Raw genomic sequence first — 19,702 nt, 5'->3', positions numbered from 1 at the left:
TTTTATGGAGTTTTACAAAAGGAAGAAATCCAGCTTCTCCAATGTGAGGATTTTTATAATATTTTTGGGTTTTGGACTGTTGATCGGACAAAACAGGACATTTGACGAAGTCCGCTTGGACGAAAATGATAAGTTATTTGCAGTGTTAAAGATTTTTAAAAAAGTAAGTAAAGAATACTTGGAGATAGATCTGAGGAGCTGAATTTAAGAGGAAAATTAAATGCATAGTGTGAAAAATGGAGGGTAAGTAAAGAGGGTGGAAAGAGAGTAAAACAGAATATCTACATGTTTGTGTATAAAATCAGACGTCTGATTAAAAAAGCACATCACACACTGACTGTGTTACAGGCGTAATTTCAGGTGTTTTAATGACATTGAGCGTTATAAGAAAATGAAAGTACAATAAAATTAAAAGTTTCCCTTCAGCCAACAGGTTAAAATTAATAATTTCTACCAGAGACATAAACAATAACAAACACATCAGAGTATTTTTGGGGCTGTAACGTCACAGGTTTGATACCAGCAGACTCTGTTTAACAGTACTCATATATGTGCTGCATTTACAGCCTCTGGTTCCAGTGGGATGTTGAAGCGTTCAGACAACAGAGCGTCACACTGACGATGGTGATCAGGTCTGACTCACAGGTGACGTTCCAGTTCATCCCAAAGGTGGTGAGGTCAGGAACCAGTCCATTCTTCACACACTAACTGGGAAACAGGAGCTGCTATACTGCACCGAGGAACACTGCTGTCTGTCAGGTGATTCTGTGTGCAGCACTAACGTTTCTTTTCATTAGATTTAAGGAGTTAAACCAGGAGCAGAGGGTCGCTGCAGCCACTCAGTGTAGATGTTTATATGAAGCTCGATATTAAAACTTAACCAAGTTTCTTTTTTGTCTGCTGGATCCTTTGAAACAAACTCATCCTGACACATTCAGGATCTCCTGGGAAACTTTGTCATCTTGTCTAAAATTTACAATACAGTTCAGTGAGTTTGTAAAGGTGGAGTCACAGGTGAGTTTGTAAATGTAAAACATGTGAGAGGGAAAATCTGACAGAAGCTGGAACATTAAAATAAAGCAGCTTCAGTGTTTTTGAGTTGCAGTCGTGTTCGTCTCTCAGGCGGATCACTGTGAGTCTTTGTCCTGGATGTTTCGGCTCCAGGTGAGCGGAGCGCAGGTGTGAACCTGACGTCACTCTGTGATGAAGTGAACGAAGGTGACAGGAAACACTCCTCGCCTGCTCGGGTCTCCTTCAACGTGACCGACCTGAAACACATCACACACACTCAAGTCAGAGAAGTGAAAAAAGACGTCTTTGGTTCAAACCTGAAAGTTTGGAGGTGATGTAGTGATGATGTATTTCCTGTTCCAGGGGATAGGTGTCACTTACCCACCACTCGCTGTCCTCCTCCCCCTCCACCACGATCACCTCTCCCTCAGTGAACGTCAGCTCGTCTGGATTATCAGCGTTACAGTTGTAGATGGCCTTCACCCTCTGAGGCTTCTGCTTCTGCATGCACGCGCACAAACACACACACACACACAAACACACACACACACAGTAAGTTTTAATTTATGATGGTTACATGACAATAAATTAACACGAACATCTCAGTATCTGACCAAATGTCTCCCCTTCTGTTCCTGAGATATGACGTTAAAACATGATGATGTCACAGTCAAGCTGGCCTTTGACCTTTTGACCTTCATTATTTTATCCTGTTAGACATTTGTGTCAAGTTTGGTCAGAATTAGTGTATGAATTCTTGAGTTGTGGCCAAAAACATATTTTGTGAGGTCACACTGACCTTTGACCTTCAACCACCAAATTCTAATCAGTTCATCGTTGAGGCCAAGTGAACGTTTGTGCCAAATTTAAAGAAATTCCCCACATGCGTTTTTGAGATGTTGTGTTTATGAGAATGAGACGGAAGCAAGGTCACACTGACCATGGCCTTTGACCACCAAAGTCTAATCACTTCATTCCTGAGTCAAAGTGGACATTTGTGCCAAATTTAAGGAAATTTCCTCAAGGCCTTCATGAGATATAAGGTTACCAGAATGCAATGGAAGGGGTCACAGTGACCTTTGACCACCAAATTCTAATCAGTTCATTGTTAAGTCCAAGTGGATGTTTGTGCCAAATCTGAAGAAATTCCCTCAAGGTGTTTTTGAGATATCATGTTAATAAGAATGCAACAGACTAAGTCACAGTGACCTTTGACTACCAAATTCTAATCAGTTTACTGCTGAGACCAAGTGGACGTTTGTGCCCAATTTGAAGAAGGCATTCTTGAAATATCACATTCAAAAGAATGAGACGGACGCAATATCATAGTGACCTTTAAAGTTCACTCTTGTTCACAATTTGTGCCAAATTGGAAGAAATTCCCTCAAGGTGTTTTTGAGATATTGCATTCATGAGAATGAGATGCAAGGTCACACTGACCTTGACCTTTGGACCATCAAATTGTTATCAGTTCATTCTTGTGTCCAAGTTGATGTTTGTGCCAAATCTGAAGAAATCCCCTCAAGGCTTTCTTGAGACATCGAATTGATAAGAAAAAGAGGGATGCAAGGTTGGAGTGACTGTTGAACACTAAAATCTAATCACTTCATTCTTGAGTCCAAGTTGATGTTTGTGCCAAATTTAAGGAAATTCCCTAAAGGCCTTCCTCGAGATATCATGATGACAAGAATGTAACGGACAGAGTCACAGTGACCTTTGACCACCAATTCTGATCAGTTTATCGTTAAGTCCAAGTGCCTCATTGTGCCAGCGAATGTGTCTGCCAATGAGCTGTTCGTCTTCATGCAGAGGAACAAAACTGAATGAGTTCCTGTGACATCACTTGTGTTTTTGTTGTTGAGGTTTTGAACATAACCTGAGCTCCACTGGACCGACCCTCACTAACAATCTGGAGCTGAGTGTGTGTCAGTGTTGACCTCTGACCTCTGTGTCTCTGTTGTGTTTGAGGACTTACGGAGAAAGTGCTTCTGGGTTTGGGCGTCGGAGGCGTTGGAGTTTGTGGGGATTTGGACTGAGACCCTACAGAGAGAAAATGAACAACAACAACACATGACATCACAGTCGTCAGAGACACGGCAACCTGTACAGGTGTGTCTGTATTGGTGACTCGTAGGTTCATCTGTCTCTGAAACTTTTTATTTGTGGTACGATAAGACAGAGATCATTTTTAGTCATATTATTTTAATGCACTGATGGTTTTCAGGAAGTTAAACTGTCACACAAACATGTTTTTATTCCTCTGCTGTCACAGGAAGTTCAGATTTCTGCTCAGATCCAGCAATTGAAACCTTTGTCTGCAGATTTAAAATCACTCTGTGTATCTGTGCGTTTGTACCTCGTTTGTCCACAGACGCCGTCCTGACTGGAGGTCTCTGAGGAGGAGTTTTCACTGATCTGAAATCAGACAGAATAAAGTCGACTGATTAATTTGTTTGTTTTAATGTTGAATAAAGCTCATATAAATGAATGGTCTGAATCTTTTGAAGCATTTGTCCACAGTCAGTGTGTCATCTACAGGAGATGTTAGTCGGCAGGAAGTTAAACAATGTCCTGCTGGACGGGGGCAGCAGCAAAACATATTCCAGACACTTTACTTCATTCTAACACTTTACCTTTCTGTCAGACAGTGATTTCCAACAGGAAACTGGAGCTGTTATAGCCAGACTCCATTGATAAAATCAGTAATTTAACATCAGTGAACACAGGAGCTGTGTTGGAACTGCAGCTCCTGTGTTCAGCCTGCTTAAATTACTGTTTTTCTCAATGGAGTCTGGCTGTGAAGAGAGCAACAATTGGGAACTGAAGTTAAGTTGCTGACCCCCGTCCTCAACTAACTTAGCTTAGCATAGAGACTGTAAACAGGGGGAATACAGTCCAGGACAGTCCAAACTAGTCCAGTCCAGTACGTACCCAGAGGGTGATTTAGGGGACTTGGGACCTGGTGGTACTGGTGGTCCTGGAGGTCTACTGGTCTGGTGAAGGGGGACTGGTGGAGGATGGGGCGGAGCTTTGTAGTGGGGTGGTGGGGGGATGGTGGGTGGTGGGGGGATTGGAGGTGCTGGGAGGACTGGGGGGAGTCCGGCTGTTGGTGGGGGAGGCAGAGGAGGGAGGGGCGTGTTCCTGGCTGACACGGTCTTGGTCTCCAACATACTGGACCTCTTGTTTACTGGAGGAGGAGGACCTGCTGGGAGCACTGGGAGAGGAGGAGGGAAAATTAGGCTCAGATTTATTCAACCAGGAAAACATCTGAAGGACATGGACGCACAGGGGTCATTAAATTCAACGATTCATTTTCTGTTAATCAACTCATCAGCTAATCGACTAATCTACTAAACAACTAATTGATTAATCAACTAATCAGCTCGGGGCGTCGGTGGCTTAGTTGGTAGAGCAGGCGCCCCATGTACAAGGCTGTTGCCGCAACGGCCCGGGTTCGAATCCAGCCTGTGGCCCTTTGCTGCATGTCATCCCCCCTCTCTCTCCCCCCTTTCACGCTTCCCTGTCCTGTCCATTAAAGGCAAAATGCCCAAAAAATATCTTTAAAAAAATCAACTAATCAGCTAATCGACTAATCAACTAAACAACTAATTGATTAATCAACTTATCAGCTAAGCTGACTAGTGTACTAATCAGCAATTTGACTAATCACTTCATTGGTTAATCAACTAATCTTATCAAGTTATCAGCTAATGGACTGTTTAGTTAACTGACTAGTCTACTAATCAATATATCACTTAATTGACTAATTAACTAATGAACTAATCAGCTGATGGACTATTCAGCTAATCGACTAACCTACTAAACAACGAATCTATTTATTAACTAATCAACAAATCAACTTATTAGCTAAGGGGCTATTCAGCTATTTGACTAGACTTCTAACCAGCTATTACACTAATCCTTAAACTGATGAATCAACTAAACTATTAATCAACAAATCAGCTAATGGACTAATCTGCAAAACAATTAATAATCAACTAATCTACTAATTGACAAAACAATTAAACAACTAATCAATTAATTAATTAATTAATGGAGTTACAGGATGACATACATCAATAAATCAATATGAGTATAAATACAAAGGAACTCTTAGCAGCACAGGAAGTAAAGGATCTGATGCTTTTATTTTGTCAAAAGATAGGAAGTGACTGACAGGAAGTGACTGACACCCACCGTATATGGAGGAGTTCCTCTCAGGGGTTAGAGGGTTGGGGGGGTCGGAGGACGACCGCTGTCTCCCGACTGTTTCCATGGCAGCAGGTTTACCGTGTCCTGAACCTGCAGGGGCACAAAACGCATGTCTAGGAGAGTCAGCTGATCAATGATCAAACCATTGATCATGTGACAATGAATGATTAATCATATGAGGTTAACATATTGTGACGTCGTGGTCAAACACCATGTGACTGTAACATTTGATTCCAGCGTTTAAAAAAACTCCCTCACTCGTATGATTTTAGTTTTAAGTTTATTTCATCTTGATTATTTCTGTTCATTCACCGAATCTTATTTTCAGATTTAGCTTAGCCTAGCATAATTTAGCGTTCAGCTAACATATCTTAGCTTTCTCTAACTGACTTTACTTTATTGCTTTAGGTCATTTTTGTGTTTTATTTCATTGTAAAATTTGTATTTTTAATCTTTAGACTAAACCTTTGTTCGACCAGTTTGTTGCTTAAGACACAGCTTGTCCCGACATTTCCTGTCTGTTCACTGTGAAGTGTCGAATAAAACAGACTAATAAAAGGAAAACAAATCAGCCTCCTAAAATATGAATTTAAGTTAAAGGCAAAACATCACTGTGGTTCATCTCAAGCTGTTGTTCCTTCATTTTGAAATGTAGGATTCAGTCCCCCTGGAAGGTTTTGATCCCTATAACACAAATTAAGCCGATCTCCTTGAATTAAAGTAGAATCTCATTTTATTGTAGAGCTGCATTCAGCGCATCGATTCTCTGTGTTTATCATGAGGCTGCTGCAGGACTGAAGCTCAGTGACAGTCACACACACAGTGACAGGGCTAACTGTTAGCATCACACAGCTTATGTTACCCAACAGTCAATAACGAGTGTAACGACAGTGTGAGATTGTTGAGACAGTTAAACGTCTCAGTGTCAGATGTGAGCCGCTGCTGCTGTGTTAGCTCGTGCTAACCAGGCAGAGAGAGCAGGAGGAGAGCAGCTCATGGTGACGGTCCTGCAGCACTGTCTGTTGCTGCCTTCCCGTCCTCTTACAATCACCAACAGATTCTAGTTCTGTGGAAACACTAAACGATCATAATACCAAGCTTCGATTTCGAAACAGCATCGCAACTAATTTTTCACCTGTGAATCCTGTTTGTTTTCTGCGTCTCTTTCATCTTCCTTCTTCCTGTAAATCTTTTTGTTAAATAAAGTTTTTTGTGTTCACTGTTGTCGCTGTGTCTGACCTCTGTTGGGTCCTCTGGGCGGCAGTGGGGGTGTTGGTCCTGGCGGCAGGTTCAGGTCCAACATGGTGCCGTAGGTCTCGTTGCTGATCATCATGCTGGGGACCTGAGGCCTCTGTTTGTCCCGCACCAGGCAGGCGGCGTCTCGGGCCAACACCGCCAGGTTGGGCTGTATGGGGCCGCTGCCTGGCACGAAGCAGCTGACCGGACGCTCCTCACGGCGGTTCGGGATGGGCTGCAGGAAGCAGACTGTTACACATCCTACACATGTCCGTAAGTTGTTTCACACAGAGCAGAAGATCAAACCAGCTGACCTTGTCCTCCATCTCGTCCTCGCTCTCGTCCATGTCGTCATTCTGGAGACGCCACTCGTACTCGACGTGAACGTGGACGTTAAACTTTCCAGTCTGAGCCTGAGTCAGCTGAAATGTACAAACACTGTTTTCAATACAGGATGAAGGAATCCATCTGAATTTTTAAAATACGGTTGATACATAGCAGTCACTGTGACAGGTGACGATTAAGAGACAAAAACATAAAGTCAAACAAACATATAAAAGGATAAAATATAAACATGGTGAGTTTTACCTGTTCTTCACACAGAGTGTGTCGCAGACGTTTGGCGATGTCCAGCGGCGTCTCACCTGCTTCGTTTGCTGTGGAAACAAATTTAAGATCAAAAGAAGCATTTCACTGAAAATTGATTCGTTTAGACATGACTAAAGGTTTGTAATGAAGCTGTCGCTCTCCTGAGGTTGTAACACTGTGAGGCTGTAACACTGTGAGGCTCTTACACTGTGAGGCTGTTTAACTGTGAGGCTGTAACACTGTGAGGCTGTTTAATTGTGAGGCTGTTACACTGTGAGGCTGTTACACTGTGAGGCTGTTACACTGTGAGGTTGTAACACTGAGGCTGTTCAACTGTGAGGCTGTTTAACTGTGAGGCTGTTTAACTGTGAGGTTGTAACACTGTGAGGCTGTTTAACTGTGAGGCTGTTTAACTGTGAGGCTCTAACACTGTGAGGCTGTTACACTGTGAGGCTGTTTAACTGTGAGGTTGTAACACTGTGAGGCTGTTTAATTGTGAGGCTGTTACACTGTGAGGCTGTTACACTGTGAGGTTGTAACACTGTGAGGCTGTTTAACTGTGAGGTTGTAACACTGTGAGGCTCTAACACTGTGAGGCTGTTACACTGTGAGGCTGTTTAACTGTGAGGTTGTAACACTGTGAGGCTGTTTAACTGTGAGGTTGTAACACTGTGAGGCTCTAACACTGTGAGGCTGTTACACTGTGAGGCTGTTTAACTGTGAGGTTGTAACACTGTGAGGCTGTTTAACTGTGAGGTTGTAACACTGTGAGGCTGTTTAACTGTGAGGTTGTAACACTGTGAGGCTGTTTAACTGTGAGGCTCTAACACTGTGAGGCTGTAACACTCAGGCTGTGAGACTGTGACTCTGTAACACTGTGAGGCTGTAACATTGTGAGGCTGTTACATTATGAGGCTGTTACACTATGAGGCTGTTACACTATGAGGCTGTTACATTGTGAGGCTGTAACACTGTAGTGCGGCTGCTTTCAGTCTCTGTGTGTTTGTATTCTCACTGATGGACACTGAAGCTTTTCCTCTCAGCAGCAGTTTGAGACACTCGCTGTTGTCCGTCAGACAGCAGTAATGCAGCGCTGTGCTCCCTTTTGCCGTCTGCTTGTCCAGGTTACCACTGAAACACACACAAACACCTGAGTGTTTCTACACACACAAGGACACACACTGACTGAATGTACATGTGAGGAAGCTAACAGCTGATTACACTGACGTGACCATGGGACACTTTCCTGACATTTAATACACCAAACAATGAATTAATTAATCAAGCAAACAGTTGGCAGAAAAAGTGATAACAACATTGATCCAGTGAGGAGGATGATGATGATGATGATGATGATGTTACCTGTTCTGGGCGAGGAAGTCAACAATGTGGAGGGAGTTTCTGTCGACCATGCGGACGGCCAGGTGGAGCACCGTCTCTCCAGGTTCCTGACAGAAACAAACAGAGGGTGAATCTCTCACTTCATTCTGTCGTGTTTAAAAACTAAAGAGACGTCACAAACACTAATGATTTCTGCCTCAGTTGTTGTTGGTATCTGACTGACAGATGATGGAAGAGATCAGTAAGGTCGTACGTGTTCGTTGGGCTGTGGGATGGCCTCCATCAGGTCCACCCCCTCGGCATAGACCTGGATCAGAGACAGGATGTCCCTGTTCCTGACGGCCTCGTACAGAACCTGCAGTCTGGACGCAGCGTCCGCACAAAGCCGCTGGGCGAAGCGTTTCTCCGTGTACTTCGCTGTGATGTAATCCTTCCTCATCTGCCTGGAGGACGAACCAGAGATCAGAGTGAGTCACTGCGTCATCATTTCATCAGTTTTTACATGTTAGATTTGAGATCACGTCTTCAAGGCCGTCACTCACATGTCACTGGACGGACTAGGTTTGGTGACGCCCTGCGCCGACAGATCTGCCTCCATGATCTCGTTGAAACTGGCATTTCCCACGTTCTTCGCCAACTAAAACACAACATGTCAGGTCAGGTGAGTTCATCACAGCTGCTCCTTAATGAACTTAAATGATCACATCAGCAGCTTCCTGATTGGTTCATTAATTGATCTCAATATAAACATTTAATTGAATTAATGTGATCCAACAACACACCTAAAACATCTACAGCCCGACAGACACTGGATTTTGGGGCTGACGCCGATATTAGGGAGTAAACTAATATTATATATATAAACTAAACTGTGATACACTCTGTATCAATCTGCGCTGCCTCAACACTCTGATTTCCGTTGCTCCAGTGGGGACAGTGAAGTGGACTCACCAGCAGCTCGGAGGTCCCCAGGACGTCCAGGTCCAGACTCTGGATCCTGGAGTAGTGGACCCCCATCTCCCTGTGGATCCCCGAGCACTCGATACAGATCAGCACCCCCAGGTTGGTGGACAGCCAGGTGGGACCTGACGGGGCGAAAGGAGGATGATGATGAAGGAGGAGAAAGTTTTTAAAGACGATGATATCACGTTCATGTCCGTCATCGAGGCTCTGATTCACAGACAGGAGGTGAGCAGAAGGACCTGGTGTTACTCAGTAACAGTGAGTCTAGTCTAATACTGACTCTATGATCTGTATATATCCAGATACACTCCTCTGTGTTTATACTGATATTTTCTACACGTCCTGGTGTATTGATGTATACGAGTTATATATAATGTTAATTCTTTACTGTTATTTACTGATGAGTTATTGCAGCAGGTGTGGTCTGTCACATGACCTATAAAGGCATCATGGGTATTTAAGATGGAGCCTTTCAGATATTTATCAGCAGTCTGAGGCGGAGCTGCTGCCTGTAAACGTTGCACAGCATTAACATCCCTCTGACAGGAGCGACCTGCTGCTTGGATCCATTTCAGTAACAACAACACCAACAATCTCAGCTGCTGACAGACAGCTGGGCTCAAACTGTTGTACTGTCACACAGTGAAACTCTGCAGCAGCATCGTCCTTCATAAACTCGTCAGACCGGCACGACCGACAGCTCAGGAATGTAGCTGGTTAGTTTAAGGGTACAGCAGGTTACAGTTCACATCTGAGACGCTGCTGCAGCACTGCTGAGAGTTTAACCAGCTCAGAGCCAGTGCAGATAATTCCACATTATCACCTTATCTATAACATCAAGTGTGTAACAGATATCACATACTGTTATTATTACATAACAATAACAGTACATACAATGCATGTATAGGTCCTGTTTGTACATGTATGTGTATTTCGGGCCTGTGTGTGAAAAGAGTGAAAATAACTGAATGTCCCCTCTGGGGTTAATAATGTATATATTGTTCTTCAAACAGAAGCAGCAGCAGTAACTGTAGGAGTTGCAGGAGTAGCAATAATAGTAATATTAGTGACAACAGCAGCAGAAATAGTAGTAGTAGGTGCAATACTAGAAGCATTAACAGTAGTACTAGTGACAGTAATAGGAGCAGATACTGTTGTTTTGAATTTATATCTTAATGCTTCATCTTATTTTTTCTTCATGGCTGTGCAGACCAGTGTTGTGCTGAGCTGTCTGATGTCGTTTATAAAGAGAAGAAAGTCAATAACTCTATCTAATTTCTTTTAAAAAGTAGAAATACAGACAGCTTGTTTCCTGTTCCGTCCTGTGGGCTGTTTTGTTGAGAACATTATATTAAACACAGTTTAAGCTGTTGATTTATTTTCCAAATGTAAGAAAATAGGTCAACATATTGCTCAGTTCGTGATGCATACCGCAACAAAAGTCTCGTACTGAACAGTTCGATACAAAAACATGTATTGCCTCCATTCTATTCACTTTCATCACTGTTGAGTCCAAGTCGACATTTGTGCCAAAATTGTAAGGAAATTCCCTCAAAGCCTTCTTGACATACTGTGTGCATAAGAATGAGATGGATCAAGGTAACATTGACCTTGACCTTCAACCAACAAAATCTTATCAGTTCATTGTCAAGTCTAAGTGGATGTTTGTGCCAAATTTGAAGAAATTCACTCAAGGCGTTGTTGAGATATCACGTTGATGAGAATGGGACAGACTGACATCCCAAAAACTGTTTATGTCACTTTGTTTACATGTGAAGTCAAATTGAACTCTGAAGATAGGACAAAGCCGAGACATGTTCATCTTCAGATGTAATCAGAGACAGGTGAACAAGTCAGCAAGAGAGAAGGTCGCTTTCAACTTTTCTCTTTTGGCAGTACTGACCCTACACTCCACAGCAGCAGCAGCAGCAGCAGCAGCTCACCTGAAGCTCCACAGTCGCAGCAGCTGTCGTTGCCACTCATCCTCTTCACCTCTCCTACGATGGCTCTGGTTAGCTCCTGCACAATGTTGTTCTCTCCTTCGTCCTGGTCGCCTTTAAACGCTTTGTTCAGCGCCTCTTCTTTACTGTTCTGCAGCACCGACACCCAGCTGCACACATAGCGACATGTCAGGTCAGAGGTCACTCAGAGGTCACACAGAGGTTACAAAGAAGTCGTACTTACATCTGACACTCGGCTTCGTCTTCGGCTTGGAAGTGATACGTCCTGTCATCTGAGGGAAACAAAAGAAGACTCAGACAGGAGAATGGAAACGGCCTGACTGATGAACACATGAAAACGGGATGTCTGTAGCTTACGTGAGAAAAGGTCGAAGCTCTTCTTCTCGTCTGGATTCCTCTTCACCTGACAGGTGAGCAGGTTGAGTTTGGCTGGAGGTCTGTTAGCCTGAGAGACGAGAAGCAGGGAGGAGAGCGCGGCTGTCACATTGAAAGTCTTTGACAGCCGATAAATAAAAACCAAAATAATCACATGTGCAGTGGGTGTGTTGGCACAACATATGGTGCAGGTATCCATGGTAACCAGATGATTGTGACGTTTCATCTGGCGCCACCATGAGGTCAGCTTCTTAGTTGTGTCTCAGTAAGTATCTGATGAGGCGGTTCATCTTAATGTGTCTAAAACTTTGGTTTAAACACCCGCAGAACTGATGACGTTCACATCAGCCTCAGCTGGACTCCGCTCGTGTCTAAATTTGCGGCCGACTATCATTTGCTATTTTTAGGGCGAACTATCAGAACATTCACACTGAGAAAACTGCACTATGAGTCCTCATAATAGTCAACAAAGTTGAGCGTGGAGAGCTAAACACTTCTCACCCTCAATGGTCACCATCTCAGCTAAGTAGTGCAGAGACCATGGATGTATTAGGAGACCTGAATGCAGTGTTAGAGGCGGGACCAGTTTCATTCCTGTAAAAGTTGCTCACTGACCCACAATGCCAAAAAAGCTCTATTCTGGTGGTATGAAATCACCTGGACGATTGACGCTGCTTCCACATCATCGGGCCACAGAGCAGGCGCACCAGACTACTTGCAATTTATGGCTCTGCTAAAATGAATGGGGTTAAAATTATTTATTCTTTCGGCTCTTCTACACTTTTCAAATGTTAACGGATTGAATGGATTAAATCCTAAAATTTGAACGAATCATTTCACAGGGGTTTTTGCTCAATAAAATGGATCCACTGATTTACAGACACCTCTTTACAATGAAAGTCTATGGGAAAAAGTATTTTTGGACCCTACGGCATCACATGACGGACCCCAGAAATTGCAGTACCGCTGTTTGGCCACTATGACTTTGAAACCTGGCCCACTCCCTGGGGGCCTGGCAAAAAGACGGACCACAAACTTGTAAAAGTGGCAGCAGAAGAAGCTGATAGGCTTGACTTTTTAAATTGTCATGCGATTTATTTGTATGAATTATTTGCATTTGGTGTGAAAAGAGTCTACAGCCATGCTAACAGCTCCTCGTGCATAACAGTACTTTAAGCTGAATGCTAACATTAGCATGCTAAAATGATCACAATGATAATGCTAACATGCTGATGTTTAGAAGGTATTTCTACCATGTTCACCATCTTAGTTTAGCGTGTTAGCATGCTAACATTAGCTAATTATTAGTAAACATTAATACTTTGTCTCAGATACTTCTGTTCACTACACTTTAGTACCTCAGTACACCGTGTACTTTCTTGATTAGTGCATGAATTTCTGCGGTGTTGTCTCAAATCAAACACAGCTGTTGTTCAATTACTGGAAATAACAATCGCAACATTTTAGCGCTTCTTCTTCTTCTTTTTAATGGTAAATTGCAACCAGATGGAACCGCCAACATTTGACCTTGATTGTTTCCCGTCAAAATATCTACTGGTTTATTTTCTTGTTCACTGGCACAACCGCTGCAATCTCTACAAGCTGATGCACATTGAATCGGAAACATTCTTATTTAGCTGTAGTATTGTTTTTATTAGCCGCCAACCGTATCACTGCGCAGAAGGAAGTGTGCATCGACTCATGGGACTCGTGTTTGAGACAGCGCGAGATGGAAACATTAATGGCGTCCTCCTCAGCTGAGCTGTAACGTTAGCTAGCTCAGGGTTGCTAGGTGAGCTAGCAGTAGATGCACGCTTCCCTCTGAGTGGTGATACAGTTGGTGGGTGTAGTTTGGTAGTAAGAAAATAGTTCCTACGTGAAACTGCTCCTAACAAGTTCTGTGGATTATCTTGATAAACTGGGTCATGATTACCTGAAAGAGACCTCGTTAAAAACGACTGATGAGGTTAAAATGATGTAAGAGTAGATTTTTGTGTTTGTGAGAGCTGAAGCAGAGATGAGAGGTTATATAGGAATTATTACTTATTAGTAATTAGTTAAAACCCTCCTCCCTGTTCCCACCCTTGTCTCTGTCATCCTTTTCCTTATGCTCTTCCTCCTCCTCCTGTTTCTCTTCCTCTGCTTCTTGCTCTGTCCTGATTGGCCGTTTGACTCTTCATGTAAAAACTTCAAAATAAAAGAAAGAAGGAACAAAAGAAAAAAAATAAGAAACTAAATAAAAAAATAAAATAAAATGTTGAAACAGAAAATAAAACCCCAGAGGACTATTTTTAATTGGCTGATGGACATGCAGGCGGGAGGGCGGAGCTTCTCATGCAGGAGGACCAATAGGAGGAGAGGATGTGGCGTCTTACCGTGCCGTGGCAGATGGTCAGGAAACCGTTCTTCACCGAGCACTTCCTTTTCTGCCACACCTTCCTGAGTCTGAGGACGACACACATGTTATTCATACATGACGAACACATGTTGATCTTTTTGTACCAATTCTTGAAATGTTCGAATCGATCGATCACTGAAAGTTTACAACGTGATATATAACGGACAGCACACTCTGACAAACTGCCCGCTGGTTGTATGACTTCACCCTAACCCTAACCCTAATTCAGGTCGCAACCAGTAGCACTAATTAGCATACGCAGGTTAGTATCCTGTGTGATCACTTTCATACGTCTGGGAACAGAAAATAATCTTCTGTCATATCTGAACAAACCTGAACTCTGCTGGTGGTTGAGCTCTACAAGAAGTTGTTTTCCTGATGCATGCTGGGAAACTGAGTTCACTCACCCCTCACTTTTCTTGTAGAGGACTCCGGAGCGTTCGGTGCCGTGAGCTTTGTTTCCCTGCAGCTGGTGGAGGCTGTAACCTGCGTTCTGTTTGGCCTGAGCGTCCTGCAGACAAACAGGAAACAAAACTTTAGCCTCCATATTTGTAGTTCTCACAGAGTGTGTGTGCATGTGTGTGTTTCTCACCTCTTTCTGCTCAGACTGCAGAGACGCCTTCAGGACGTCTCGGAGCTGAGTCAGCTGTTTCCTCTCTCCGTCCTGAGTCTGTTTAATCTGAACACCACAGAAGAAGAGACAGGATTTAATAATAACTACACGTGATACTGATGACTGCCGTCTGAAGAACGGCGTGACATTTCAGATATTTTCACGTTTTCAGTGCTGAAATGTTTAGTACATTAAGTCAAGTGCAAATTAAAGGTCCTTGTACTTTACTTGAGTATTTCAATCCCCTGCAGCTCGACTTCATCTCACAGGTAAATCTTTGATTTTGAATGGAGGACTTTTGCTCACAGTGAAGTATTTTAACAGTTTGGTGTTTAAACTTTTATGTACTAAAGGATCTGAATACTTCTTCCACCACATTAAAGCCCCCCAACATTCATTTAGTTATTGTTGAAAGAGAGATGTTGGATGAAATGACCCTTTAATTCCTCACTATAATTCACTCAGCTCTGTTTCTGTGTTCACTCTGAGCTAAACGTTTCATCCTCACCGCCGTCAGGTCGGTCGCCAGTTTCTCCACAGAAGGTTTCAGACTCTCCACAGCTTTCAGTCCGTCCTGAAAAAAACTGAACAGCACACAAAATGACCAAACACATTCGTACATTTACCTATAATCTAAAAATGAATGAATAAATAAAGAGAACAAATCTCTGTCAGAAATTATTTCCTCATTCTGAAAATTATTTTTTTTGCTGACATTAAAGAAAAACACCGTGAAAAGAACTGATTATATGTTTATTTATTATTTTCATCTATTATTTTTTATTTAGCATTAAATTAAGTTTGACGTTGTATTTATTTATTACAGATTCAGATTCATTCAAAACTTTAGAATTATTAAAGTTGGACATTTTCTCACAATCATCAACCTGCAGAGCCAGAGAGCCACCATTTTATGTTGTGTTTACATCAAGCGCGATGCAAATTTCCATGTTGCGTTGCTCTTGTGAGTTTTAACACCAGAATATTTTGTATTGACTCGCTTCATTCATGTGACGCGTGTCATACACGTGTGAAATCACTGGATCAGTGAATGAACTTTGGGCGGTATGTCCTCGGTGTCATACGTCTCCAGAGGATCTCAATGCTGATTGGCTATGGCGCCATGAATTGGTCGCTTAAGTTCAGATTTTTCAACTCTCACAATTAAGCGTACGAAACGAAATTGTGCTACTCATTTCATTTGCGCTGCTTAATTCATGTAACTCGTGTGCATGCGCGCAGATGGCAATGGAGACAGGGGGGACATGTCCTCCCGAGATTTATAGTGACCCCGATCTGTCCCCCCACTGCCCTCCCGACACATAGGTAAAAAAGAGGATCAATGTTCCGTTAGTTAGGCTAACTTACATTGCAGCACAAAGTTGAAATGGCAGCGGCAGTTGCCTTGTCAGGAATCAATCCACATTACACCGATTCAAGAAGGGGAAAGGCTGGAGCAGATCCTTGCTGAGTTTTCCATGTAATTCTCGGTTAATAACACTGCACAGCTGATCCACTGATAGCCCGGTGTTTGTGCTACAACTAATGGTGCGTTCAGTTGTACTTGTAAGTCGGAGTTTTGAAGTCAGAAAAGCATTGAAATCTAGCATCTATGAGCGTAACGTTGTGTTTTTCGTTTCATTTCATTAACTGTCCATTTTTTTTCGAATTCCATGTTCTATGTCCCAGTTTTTAAACTGGGAAGCACTCAGTTCGGAGGTTACGTTGTTCGAGCTCCGAGTTCCGACTTCCAATGTAAATGTAAAGCACCATAAGGCACAGGGGTCCTAAGAGGAGCTGGTAGCTGTGCCTGTGCCTGTAGCGGTAACCATAGTGATCATATACAACTGTCTAATGACTGAGCTGGTGATTTTTCTGCCACATGAAGCCAGAGAAGAAAGAAAAATAATGACAGTGTTTTTTCAAGAACAAAAAGATGTACATATCCTATGCCTGTTGCCTGTTGACTTTCCCAGATGTGGCAAATATTTGTTTTGTAATGTCAAGTAGCTAGTCTGACAATAATAAGAAGGCATTTGGAGTCACCTGAAGTAGGGTAAATGTAAAATAACAGCATTCATAATGTTATTTTAGTAAGCAGCAACAGTTTGATCATGTATGGTTTGTGTTGATCAGGTAGGCCTTTGCTTACCAATGTTCATTCAGTCAGAAAACTCATGATTCTAATGTTTAGTGCAGCTTCAGTATATATTTTATTACATTTTATTCACTTGCGCAAATTGTTTTATACGCGCCCGGTGTGAACACAGATGTTAGATGTAGACGTGCAAGTTTCAGAGGGCGGGTTATCTCATTTTTTTTAATGTGGCCAATCAGAGGCTCACAACCCCCTGTCAGTCAAAAACGTTTCAGTTTTTAATTCAGCCAATCACCTCACAGTGGTGGGAGAGGTCAACATTTCAACTAACTAGCTATGCTAGCGCTAACTAGCATCTGTGTATCAACTCCCTGATCATAAGAGAACATAGCAACTTCAACCACTGCTCATTTTAAAACGACCACCGCGAGAAGCCGTTTCTTTGTTTAAATTTTAGGCAATTAACGAACAATGAATCATAGCGGTTTATTTCTGGCTGCTAGTGTTAGCTAGCATAACTTGCAGGCTAGTGAAGTTAGCTGTGAAGTCGTCCATTTCCACTTCAAAATGTCAATGGAAAACTTTACTGACTGTTGATACGTTGTCAAGGGTTAATGTTAGAATGGGTGGCTTGTGTCCCTGTCCTCCAGACGGGCGGACTTGCTCCTCTGGATCATCCATTTTAGCACTAATCCAAGTCAAAGTATCAACGGACAGAAATAGATAACTCTTAAGCAAGCTAACGCTGCAGCCAGAAACAAACATCTATGATCCATCGTCCGTTTGATAATCTAAACAAAGAACATGTTTCCTTGTGGTGTCTCTCCTAAAATGAGCTGTGGTGAAATCTCTGTCGTCTGTACAACATAAAACTGAGAGTCTGGTACTCTTGCACATGCATCGCCTAAAATGGCGTCTCTCCGGCTCTGTAGAGGGACGTTTCTCCATTTTCTTGATGAAGTTCTGGTTGTTCTTTCTGACAGATTTAAACGTGGTTTTAATTTTTATTGATGATGTCTGTGCAGAGAGACATACTTGCACTGAGCGTGGAAATACTTGATGAGGTTCTGGAGGAAGTCGACACCTTTCTTCACTTTGATCTCGTTGACTTTGAGGAGATACTGTGGAGACAAGATTCATCACCAGCTCATTCTGTTTCAGTCCTCACGTGTTTTATATATTCAATTATTTTCACTGAAATTAAATAAAATCTGAGCGTCCTGACCTCGCACATCTGCAGCTGGAAGAGTCGTCTCTCCTTCTCCATCTCCTCGGCGATCTCTCCTCCGCTGAACTCGGTGCGAATCATCCCATGCTGCTTGGCGTGCTCCCTCTTCTCCTTCTCAATCTTCGCTCTGGAAAGGTTCAAAATTAATTAACAAACTTGTTCTGATCCTCTCACAGGTAAAACCAGGAAATGATTTCATTACTGACCATGACTCCTCATACTTTAATTACTAGCAGCGCTGTCACTTCTGTCAGAGTGAGATCACAGGTTGTTTCCTCTGTGACAGTTTCTACTAACTTTATTTAAACTGACAGAAGGTTCAGGAACGTGAGAAGAAAACGTGTTTCTGTTTTATAATTTTTGAAAATCTCGTTCATTGAGTTTTTTATAACTGATGAGGAGTTTTTGTGTTTTCTCACAGTTTGGTCTCGTAGTCCTTCCAGGATTTGTCAAACGGCTTCTTCAGATCCTGAAAGAGGCAGTGATGTCACATCATTAGACTGACCAATCACAGCACAGCATTCATTCATAACAACACAGACAGAAAGAGGACTTTGACCTGTGAGTCGCTCAGGAAATATGTCAAGATGACAGATAACCTGTGAGAGTATTTTTAACTGATAAAATCACAGAAGGGAAACTGGAATCTTAACTGACTCTACTTTAGTCTTATTCTTATTATTTTACATTGATTCTGAAGAATAAATAACACAGCTGAGCTCATACAGAGAGCAGCACAGACATGTGCACAGATCGACCCCAAGTGAAGCTCAAACACCTGACCTTCTGACCTCTGACTAGATAAGAAGACTTTTTGTTTTATACTTCTTCCTAATAATAATATATTTTAGTCGTGGCTTCAATTCTCGATTAAAAGCATAAAATGTCCGTCTTTAACCTCCCTTGTAGAAGCCGCACACACATTGACCTGACCTGTCTTCATGGACAGACAGAAAATGACAGTGTTTGCCCTCAGTCCTGGTATGAGTTGTCTCTGATGTCAAATTACATCACTATTAAAACATCTCAATGCAGCCAGTCTAATTTAGGCAATGACCCACTGTACAAGTGAGCTACTCTGGTGTAAAATCACATCGTCTCCCTCCAGGTCTTTGTCAGATTCAGGTTCACCAGCTGCCCAGTGTGAGCAGAGACAGACGCCAAATTGCTTTTCAAACCAATACTCAACGTGAAATAAAGGTCATGTCTCCCCGGTGCCTCTCTATAACCCCCGGCCCCCCCTCTACGACTCGTTACACTTTACTCACTCTCTCGGGGAGATGGGCGGAGTTAGCTGACATCATGTGAACCCGAAACACGCTGTATTGTTACCATGTCAAAACGACTCAACTACCATGACACTACTGAGAGGATCAGCAGGAGGAGAGCCTGTTAGGTTAGCTGTTAGCTGTTAGCAGTTAGCAGCTAGTTACCGTCACCTCTAAGCAGCTGGGGGACACAACCAATAGCTCACAGAGGTTGTCTATTTATATTATGAGGCGTTCAGGCTCTGTTCAGTAGAAATGATCATCGTGCGAAGGTAAATTATAGTATTCATACGATGTGTTCAGTGTAATCCTGTAAAATGTAGCTTTCGGTGAGAAACTTGAATAAATCAGCTGTTTGAAGGAGAAATGTGTCGATGTGTTCTGATATTTAGATTTTTTTCCTTCCCCCA

General features: G+C 42.6%; 1 protein-coding gene across 1 annotated transcript in view; it reads right to left on the bottom strand.

Annotated features, from left to right (window-relative positions):
* Positions 1-338: 338 nt before the first annotated feature.
* asap2b (ArfGAP with SH3 domain, ankyrin repeat and PH domain 2b) overlaps positions 339-19,702 on the bottom strand; it is a 33,897-nt gene continuing 14,533 nt past the window's right edge. The window contains exons 5-28 of the mRNA XM_049590060.1: positions 18,444-18,493; positions 18,022-18,151; positions 17,832-17,917; positions 15,207-15,282; positions 14,678-14,764; positions 14,493-14,596; positions 14,063-14,132; positions 11,670-11,757; positions 11,536-11,584; positions 11,295-11,461; positions 9,340-9,473; positions 8,931-9,025; positions 8,642-8,831; positions 8,410-8,495; positions 8,063-8,178; positions 7,048-7,115; positions 6,774-6,881; positions 6,463-6,694; positions 5,209-5,313; positions 3,943-4,225; positions 3,368-3,426; positions 2,987-3,051; positions 1,393-1,512; positions 339-1,268 (exon numbers count right to left, since the gene is read on the bottom strand). Coding sequence (XP_049446017.1) covers positions 1,194-1,268; positions 1,393-1,512; positions 2,987-3,051; positions 3,368-3,426; positions 3,943-4,225; positions 5,209-5,313; positions 6,463-6,694; positions 6,774-6,881; positions 7,048-7,115; positions 8,063-8,178; positions 8,410-8,495; positions 8,642-8,831; positions 8,931-9,025; positions 9,340-9,473; positions 11,295-11,461; positions 11,536-11,584; positions 11,670-11,757; positions 14,063-14,132; positions 14,493-14,596; positions 14,678-14,764; positions 15,207-15,282; positions 17,832-17,917; positions 18,022-18,151; positions 18,444-18,493 — 2,643 coding nt within the window. The 3' untranslated portion in view covers positions 339-1,193. The remainder of the gene's footprint in view (positions 1,269-1,392; positions 1,513-2,986; positions 3,052-3,367; positions 3,427-3,942; positions 4,226-5,208; positions 5,314-6,462; positions 6,695-6,773; positions 6,882-7,047; positions 7,116-8,062; positions 8,179-8,409; positions 8,496-8,641; positions 8,832-8,930; positions 9,026-9,339; positions 9,474-11,294; positions 11,462-11,535; positions 11,585-11,669; positions 11,758-14,062; positions 14,133-14,492; positions 14,597-14,677; positions 14,765-15,206; positions 15,283-17,831; positions 17,918-18,021; positions 18,152-18,443; positions 18,494-19,702) is intronic.

The sequence above is a fragment of the Epinephelus fuscoguttatus genome, linkage group LG11, assembly GCF_011397635.1.
Source record: "Epinephelus fuscoguttatus linkage group LG11, E.fuscoguttatus.final_Chr_v1".
NCBI classification, from domain to species: domain Eukaryota; kingdom Metazoa; phylum Chordata; class Actinopteri; order Perciformes; family Serranidae; genus Epinephelus; species Epinephelus fuscoguttatus.
This window is presented reverse-complemented; position numbering and strand designations above follow the sequence as displayed.